General features: G+C 39.9%; 1 protein-coding gene across 1 annotated transcript in view; it reads right to left on the bottom strand.

Annotated features, from left to right (window-relative positions):
- Window positions 1-765: 765 nt before the first annotated feature.
- noc2l (NOC2-like nucleolar associated transcriptional repressor) overlaps window positions 766-9,831 on the bottom strand; it is a 53,481-nt gene continuing 44,415 nt past the window's right edge. Inside the window, exons 18-19 of the mRNA XM_056268066.1 lie at window positions 1,161-1,256; window positions 766-1,018 (exon numbers count right to left, since the gene is read on the bottom strand). Coding sequence (XP_056124041.1) covers window positions 888-1,018; window positions 1,161-1,256 — 227 coding nt within the window. The 3' untranslated portion in view covers window positions 766-887. The remainder of the gene's footprint in view (window positions 1,019-1,160; window positions 1,257-9,831) is intronic.

Here is a 9,831-nt window from a genome sequence, read left to right as displayed (position 1 = left end):
ATAGCACATCATATCGACAACTTTTATCATCACATGTTAGGTTTAAAACTAGCCTTAAACTAGTTATCAGTGCATAATCTACCTCACCCGACTGAACTGTTTAAAGCTGCTACCAGCTGATAGTTAACTACTCAAGAACTAGATCCAATTCCTAAACTAATCACTCTCAAACTGGATAAGACAACTCTTTGAATTGCACTCGCAAAACAATGATCTAACAAATAATCTAAATAAGGATGATTTGAAATTTTGGTTGCACTATTCTAGTAGTTAACTTTTCTTTTAACCAATTTCCTACAGCACTACTAGAGCTGCGTGGAGTTCTGGCTGCTTAAACACATTTAGAAAAAGCCAACTGTTTTCAGAAAGTGATGTGAAAGCACTGAAGGGGAGAGATGTTTTGGCGAGAGAACAGGCTGCTCTCTGTTTTCTTCTCTTCCTCTCTCCCCACCTGGGCAGCACAGCCTGGCAGTGGATGATACGAGTGTTTGGCAGCCTGGTGCTCAGGGCTGACCCCGTGCCTCCACCTCCGCCTCTGGTTTACCCATTCACCACCCCTAAACAAGCAGTGTCCTCGGCACAACAATGCTACATATCTGAAGTACACTGAAGAAAAATGTGGTTTTAAAACAAAGTTCTGACCATCTTTAATTTGACATCATTATGAAGTGTTGGATGAAAAAGACATCCATTTGTTGTACACTTTATAAAATACAATGGTGCAAAAAAGAAATGTAATAATAACAACTTTGGGGGGGTTGGTACTTAAAGGAACAGTTCACCCCTAAATGATTCATGTCTTGGTGAGCTTTTCATTTAATAACATAATTGTATCAATCATGTTTGGATGTGAAATAGAAATGTTCCTCTGATGTACCACTGTAAATTTAGTCCTGATCAGAGAGCTCTAGGTCCTCAACCTTATCTTCCTCTCCCTCAGCGACCTCCTTTAGCTCTGTGCTCAACATCTTCTTAGGTGCTTTGCCTTTAGAAGACGAGGGCTTTTTCTGGTCACCATCTGGAGAATAGAGAACAGATAAATGGTATGATACATACAGTTAAGATGGTTGAAAGATAAAAGGGGGATCCTGAAGTGAATATATTGAACATCTATCCCTAAGCAGAGCCAACCGTAGCTTATTACAGAAACATATAATCACCAGAATCATCCTCCAAGTCATCTACATCCTCTTCATCGCTCGGGTCTGAAAGGTCCTCTAGGCCTTCATCAACCTCATCAGAGTCACCCTGTTCATCTGCAAAGAAAATTAGAAAATGTAATTAATCATTAATAATCATTTACATTTATTCATTCATTCAGTACAATTTCTAATCCAAATGGACTTCCTGACACTGCAAAAGTCAGATGAACAGGCTGATTAAATTAGCATTTTAAGTTAAAATCAAATCAAAGCAGACCGTTCCTGATTGTTTGGTGCATGTCACAAAAAAAAAAAAAAGGAATCAAAGAAATCTTCATAACTTTTATCAATAGTAGTAGTGACGCACTGAAACTTTGTAGACTGAAAATATTCAACCAAAACAAAAAAACATTTGGCTAAAATCATTGGCCAAACCGGTGGTTTAATGTACATTTATCTCAGAAATGCAATTCAATATCAATAGCTTGTTAGTCAGCTAGAAAACAGTCAGAGGTGGGTAGAGTATCCAAAAACTGTACTCAAGTAAAAGTACTTATAGAAATATTTACTCAAAGTAAAAGTAAAAGTAATAATCTTAAAAGTTACTTGAGTAAGAGTAAAAAAGTATCCAATGAAAAAACTACTCAAGTAGTTAGTTACTAGTTACTTTGGAACACATAGGCCTATATATATATATATATATATATATATATATATATATATATATATATATATACTGTATATGTAACATGATATTATTTTTTCATTTAAATGACTATTATTATCATAATTAGATAAGCTATCTTTGCAACAAAACCATTATTTCTGTATATCTGTATTATATCTGTAGCCTGAAAACCATTGCCTGTCCTTTGGTTTGTATAGTATAGTAACTTATGCAACTACATTTGGATTAGACAATGTCGGAATAAAGTGACTCTATGGAGTTTTGCATTCATATGTAAGGGGTGGTAACCATTGAGACAGATTAGAAAGTGTTAAAACTCTTCACATGGGCTCGCAGTCATGTCATGCCCAACTCAAACAACGATCAAATGCACGGATCTTTTTCTGTCTGTTCTCCAAAATGTATTTAAATGTAGGCTATATTTATGAAAGCATCTTTAAACTGGTTAACTGAGTCTAATAAGGCAGGCAAAGGCATTCGTTTTCAAGTCGAGTTCGCACGCCACTGCACAATACACACACATTGTGTGTACAAAACATTCATAAACTGGACGATGATAGCTTATTTAATGTTTAACTATAAAGTAATGTATGCTATATGTCCAAAAAAAGGGTAATGTCATTCTTTGTAGTAGTGCTATATGTAGGGTTGCCAACTTCCGAAAAGAAAAATGCGGGACATATTAGCTACTATATTTTGGCGATTTCGGTTTTGTTGACGGGGGGGGGGGGGGGGGGGGGTTTAAGGTCTCGCAGGCAGGGGCGTCGGACTGGGGGTAAAACCAGTACTGATCACCAGGGCCCCAAGGGGAGAGAGGGCCCTTGAAAAGTCTGGAATATATTTGATTTTACCTTGATATTTTCATTTCCTAATTAAATTTCATAATGAATGTCAGATGAAATGTAAAGTTAGTGTATTAACTGAATAACTTGGTTGATTGATTGATTGACGGTCTTATGGTCCCACCCCTTGTTAATGTGCCAAATGGTTTAGTCCATCTGCACGCATTTTGTAAATGTTAGTTGAGCGCTGTAGAAATGTCTTTCTCAAAGAAAGCTAAATCAGGCCACCAAAAAAGAAAGGAAAGACAGGAGAAGGAAAGAAAACAAAATGAGGGGAAACAATTGGTTACGGACTTCTTTTCAAAGAAAGGTGAGCACAAACCAGAACACGAAATGTATAGTGCTAAACTGCTCGTTAGTGCTAAAAATGAACTGAGACAACCCAATGAAAGAGCAGAAAAATTCTAATTTTTCGAGTTTCACTGTAGCTACAGAGCTACCAAGCTACCTATGAGTGAGACTAATTAGCCTATTATTGCTAATTTTAGATATTATAGCCTATTAATTTAAAATTTTAGTTTCAAATTAGGCTATTATAATGAAGTTTTGTATGCAAACAGCATTATTAGTGTACAGTTTACTTATTTAGCCTTTACCTCAGATTACATATAACCAAATTGTCATCTGAAAGTGTATGTTCAGCCACATACACTTTCAGATGATAATTTGGTTATACGTGTAAACTGTACACTAATAATGCTGTTTGCATACAAAACTTCATTATAATAGCCTAATTTGAAACATGTTTAATTTTAAATTGATAGGCTGTTTGCATTGCATTGTGGGGTCCATCAGGACTGCCTATGCATAGGGCCCGGGATCTTGTGCTACGCCCCTGCTCGCAGGCAAGGTCTCTCGCTCTCTCTCTCCGCGCTACACGGTTTGCCGCTGACGCACATACAGCTATGTTCTGTCTTGCATGCGCAGCTCTAGATTCTAGGAGATTTGAACTAATTTACGGGTCGTGTTGCTGTTGTATCAGCCAGATCAGCGTAGCACTCAATAATCGGGACAAGAGAGGTCCCGATCGGGACAAATAAATTAGGCCCAAAAATCGGGACGTCCCGGCTAATTCGGGACAGTTGGCAACCCTAGCTATATGGCGTAATAATCTGTTTGGTTGTAAAATGTATTACCTGAATGAAATCGAATGTATCGTCGTGTGGAATAATTCATTCACAGACAGCTTATGAAGTAACATACGAAGATGTTCAACTAATAAAGATCTTCATCGCTGGCAAAAAATATGATGCATTTGCAGATTTACTTTCTAGTACTGTAGACTGTGGACCGCCACTTCATACAACGCTCTTGATGTTTTTAAATCTTCCTGTTACGACTCCGAGACGATTCAGTGCGTGAGGAAACTGAACAGATCATTCAAACTGATTCGCGAACCGATTTAGACAGATCTGCCCAACTTGTTTGATGAAGTCTTTGAACAGAATCGACTCAAAAGAGTGATTCATTTGTGAATTGAGCATCGCTCATGCCCAGAAAAAAGAGAGAGCGCGCGCTTAGAATAAACGGTTTTAACAACATTGCATTAAAATAAAGTAACGAGAGGAACGTCGCCAAACGTAACGAAGTAAAAGTACAGTTACTACATTAGAAATCTACTCGAGTTAAAGTAAAAGTACCCACAATTAAATCTACTCTTAAAAGTACAAATTTTCCAAAAAAATACTCAAGTAAATGTAACGAAGTACCGTAAATGTACTTCGTTACTACCCACCTCTGAAAACAGTTACTATATAATATAACTAATATATATATATATATATATATATATATATATATATATATATATATATATATATATATATATGTATATATATATATGTATGTATGTATATATAATATAACTAATATATATGTATATATATATATATATTAGGGCTGGGCAAGTTAACGCGTTATTATCGCGTTAACGCATTTATTAATTAATGGCGACAATTTTTTTTTCGCACGTTAACGCAGTTTTTTATTTATTATTATTTTGAAAGTCCGTTGCTCACTGGCTCTGAATACACATAGGCCTACAATCAAACCATGGATCATATGAGGGGTGGGATGTTGGTCAGCCAGCAAATAACCCACCCAAACAAGCAGTGGAGAGGCTTTGAAAGGTTCTCTCAGGTGAACAGAAAGGGAGACCGCGCTCCAAGGATAGTAACCATGGCAACGGCGTCTGTGCGCTACGCAGCTGTAGCCTTTTTAAATTAAAATTATACATAACTTTACCTGATAGGCCTGCGTTTAGTTTAGTTTAGTTTAGTGGAGATGCGCTGCCATATGAATTCCCTTCTGTTGATGACGTGCTGATAACTATTTAGATTGTGGAAACTCACAAACAGCGAGCCGAGGATCAGTCTCTCTTCCAATGATTTGTGCTGCGCGTCGTCAATTCAACTTCGGCAACGGGAGGGCGCGGGCGCGTGCATGAGGCGAGCATGACCGCAACAGTTTCACTGGAAAGCACCCGCTTGTCTCTGCACCTGTGCTCGACCACTTCACCTCACTCTAAGCTGATTTATAATACTGCGTCGGACCTACGCCGGAGCCTCTACGCTATAGACTACGCGTTGGTTTTTATTTATACTTCTGCGCCGTTGTCCCCCTTGACGCGCAATTACACATGCAGAGGGAGCATGTGAAACCCGGGGAGCGGTTCTAGCAATCACAGCGCTTGCGGTACACGTAGAATTGACGCATTGTTACATTTTTGGAGAGGTGCACGTCAGGGTACGCGCGCTACACACAGCAGGTACGTAGCTACGGCGTGAGTTCGACGCAGAAATATAAATTGGGCTTTACATCTGTTTAATGTAATCTAGTGTACGTGGGAAACCATGTCATGACCAAACCTAAGCTACTATCAGAGAAGTAACGTTGGTCGACTTACACTCACCGGCCACTTTATTAGGTACACCTGTCCAACTGCTCGTTAACACTTAATTTCTAAGCAGCCAATCACATGGCGGCAACTCAGTGCATTTAGGCATGTAGACATGGTCAAGACAATCTCCTGCAGTTCAAACCGAGCATCAGTATGGGGAAGAAAGGTGATTTGAGTGACTTTGAACGTGGCATGATTGTTGGTGCCAGAAGGGCTGGTCTGAGTATTTCAGAAACTGCTAATCTACTGGGATTTTCACGCACAACCATCTCTAGGGTTTACAGAGAATGGTCCGAAAAAGAAAAAACATCCAGTGAGCGGCAGTTCTGTGGGCGGAAATGCCTTGTTGATGCCAGAGGTCAGAGGAGAATGGCCAGACTGGTTCGAGCTGATAGAAGGGCAACAGTGACTGAAATAACCACTCGTTACAACCGAGGTATGCAGCAAAGCATTTGTGAAGCCACAACACGCACAACCTTGAGGCGGATGGGCTACAACAGCAGAAGACTCCACCGGGTACCACTCATCTCCACTACAAATAGGAAAAAGAGGCTACAATTTGCAAGAGCTCACCAAAATTGAACAGTTGAAGACTGGAAAAATGTTGCCTGGTCTGATGAGTCTCGATTTCTGTTGAGACATTCAGATGTTAGAGTCAGAATTTGGCGTAAACAGAATGAGAACATGGAACCATCATGCCTTGTTACCACTGTGCAGGCTGGTGGTGGTGGTGTAATGGTGTGGGGGATGTTTTCCTGGCACACTTTAGGCCCCTTAGTGCCAATTGGGCATCGTTTAAATGCCACGGCCTACCTGAGCATTGTTTCTGACCATGTCCATCCCTTTATGGCCACCATGTACCCATCCTCTGATGGCTACTTCCACCATGTCACAAAGCTCTAATCATTTCAAATTGGTTTCTTGAACATGACAATGAGTTCACTGTACTAAAATGGCCTCCACAGTCACCAGATCTCAACCCAATAGAGCATCTTTGGGATGTGGTGGAACGGGAGATTCGCATCATGGATGTGCAGCCGACAAATCTGCGGCAACTGTGTGATGCCATCATGTCAATATGGACCAAACTCCCTGAGGAATGCTTCCAGCACCTTGTTGAATCTATGCCACGAAGAATTGAGGCAGTTCTGAAGGCAAAAGGGGGTCCAACCCGTTACTAGCATGGGGTACCTAATAAAGTGGCCGGTGAGTGTATATCTGTAGTAGTGATCATGGCTCTGACTACATAGACTGTTTCTGCTGCTCCCTGATAAAAGATACCTGTTGATTCCTGTTCAGAAAAAAAAACAAGAAAACTGGACTCGTTTTAACAAGCTAGATAAAAGGTAATGCCCTGGCAGTGCATAGCTTTGTTTTAATATTTGATTTGATTACATTAATGGTTAAGTTGAGATTTACAATAAATATTTTATTGCTACTGTGTAAAGGGAATACTGCTGGTATAAAGCACCATATTTGTTTAAAGTTTTGGCAAACCACATGTTATTGCACTTTTGTGTATATAGCAGTACATTTAAATCAAAAGTGCTCAATACACTACTTTAGAATTCATTATTCACTCTTGCGCGTAACAATGCGATTAAAATTTTTAATCGTTGCCCAGCACTAATATATATATATATATATATACACTCACCGGCCACTTTATTAGGTACACCTGTCCAACTGCTCGTTAACACTTAATTTCTAAGCAGCCAATCACATGGCGGCAACTCAGTGCATTTAGGCATGTAGACATGGTCAAGACAATCTCCTGCAGTTCAAACCGAGCATCAGTATGGGGAAGAAAGGTGATTTGAGTGACTTTGAACGTGGCATGATTGTTGGTGCCAGAAGGGCTGGTCTGAGTATTTCAGAAACTGCTAATCTACTGGGATTTTCACGCACAACCATCTCTAGGGTTTACAGAGAATGGTCCGAAAAAGAAAAAACATCCAGTGAGCGGCAGTTCTGTGGGCGGAAATGCCTTGTTGATGCCAGAGGTCAGAGGAGAATGGCCAGACTGGTTCGAGCTGATAGAAGGGCAACAGTGACTGAAATAACCACTCGTTACAACCGAGGTATGCAGCAAAGCATTTGTGAAGCCACAACACGCACAACCTTGAGGCGGATGGGTTACAACAGCAGAAGACTCCACCGGGTACCACTCATCTCCACTACAAATAGGAAAAAGAGGCTACAATTTGCAAGAGCTCACCAAAATTGAACAGTTGAAGACTGGAAAAATGTTGCCTGGTCTGATGAGTCTCGATTTCTGTTGAGACATTCAGATGTTAGAGTCAGAATTTGGCGTAAACAGAATGAGAACATGGAACCATCATGCCTTGTTACCACTGTGCAGGCTGGTGGTGGTGGTGTAATGGTGTGGGGGATGTTTTCCTGGCACACTTTAGGCCCCCTTAGTGCCAATTGGGCATCGTTTAAATGCCACGGCCTACCTGAGCATTGTTTCTGACCATGTCCATCCCTTTATGGCCACCATGTACCCATCCTCTGATGGCTACTTCCACCATGTCACAAAGCTCTAATCATTTCAAATTGGTTTCTTGAACATGACAATGAGTTCACTGTACTAAAATGGCCTCCACAGTCACCAGATCTCAACCCAATAGAGCATCTTTGGGATGTGGTGGAACGGGAGATTCGCATCATGGATGTGCAGCCGACAAATCTGCGGCAACTGTGTGATGCCATCATGTCAATATGGACCAAACTCCCTGAGGAATGCTTCCAGCACCTTGTTGAATCTATGCCACGAAGAATTGAGGCAGTTCTGAAGGCAAAAGGGGGTCCAACCCGTTACTAGCATGGGGTACCTAATAAAGTGGCCAGTGAGTGTATATATATATATATATATATATATATATATATATAGAGTTAACATATATAAATAATTGTTTAACATATAGAATGCTAAACATATGCATACATGTACATGTAGACATTTAATACATTTTTTATTTGATTAATTCAGAAAATAAATGTTATTTTCAGTTTTGGTTCGCGGTTACATTTAAACTAACTTCAGTTTCGGTGTTTCTGTAAAAAATGAAATAAAAAATAATAATGATAATAATTTGGTGCATCACTAATCAAAGTATAATGACTTGGTCTGCCTCTAAAATCTTTTTTTTTTTGACTGACTTCAGAAATCCCTTTCACTTTTTGCTCTGCTAGTGAATACTACATGTTATAATATAACAATATTTAACATTTTCAAGAAACTTCTGCACATGTGGATTCCCATTAAACACTCAACGAAGCATTCATCTAGAGACAAGACTACACCACTGACCTACCCATGCTGCTCACGCACAAGTTACCATTTACATGGCAAAAAGAAAGGCTAGCTTCTGACGGCAATTTAGCCTAGCTAATCCAGAGGTGTGTGTGGGAGTGTCTCGTGCTCTCTGAAGACGCAAGGTTGAAATCCCTGAGCTTTGAAGTGGGATTTGATACGATGCTGCCTGGGAGGTGAATGGCAGTATAGACACCCTCCACCCTAATTACCCAGAACACACTGGAGCCAGCCAGAGGGGGAGCCGAGCTCAACACCATGCGCGCACCTCGCTGCTGAGAGCGGGCTCATGCATCTTAATATAACCGGTGGACGGCTGACCGTAGAGTTCAGAGAGGGTGCAGAAAGTCCACCAGGAGCACGAGGCAAAGACTTTAAAGACTGCCTGTGGGGCTGATCAATACAGTGATGATGTAGGAGGGGGAAACAAATCAAAGACACAATCTACATGTTGCTCTCAGCACTGAAAACAGCCTCGACACAGGAACACTGAAGATCAGGGTGTTTACAAAATGAGCAAACACACATTGAGATGGAAGAACCTCGAGCCAAGTCTTTGAGAAAGTCGACAGCATTAAATGGCCTGGCACACTGCAGCGACATCAAAACGACAAACTAACACAACTTAAGAACATTAATAGGGTAAAAGTAGAGAAACCTGGCAGGTGGTGAAGCACATCAAAACTTCATAGACAAACAAAAACCAAAAAGAGAGTTTAGAGAAGAGAACCATTACAAGCGTGCATTTACAGAAAGAAAAAAGTTCTTATGAACTGTTTGAAAATGGTTTCTCTTTTCAACTGTGGTGGATGAATTAATTATTAATATGAATTCATATTATTACAATTTTAAATAACCATTGTAATATATTTAAAAATGTAATTTATTCTTGTGATGGTAAATCTAAATTTTCAGCATCATTAATCCAGTCCTCAGTGTCT

This window comes from Rhinichthys klamathensis, unplaced genomic scaffold, assembly GCF_029890125.1.
Source record: "Rhinichthys klamathensis goyatoka isolate OS25496 unplaced genomic scaffold, OSU_Roscu_1.1 h1tg000269l_1, whole genome shotgun sequence".
In the NCBI taxonomy this organism is placed as follows: Eukaryota; Metazoa; Chordata; class Actinopteri; order Cypriniformes; family Leuciscidae; genus Rhinichthys; species Rhinichthys klamathensis.
Note: the sequence above shows the minus strand (reverse complement) of the source record. Positions and strands in the feature narration are given on the sequence as shown.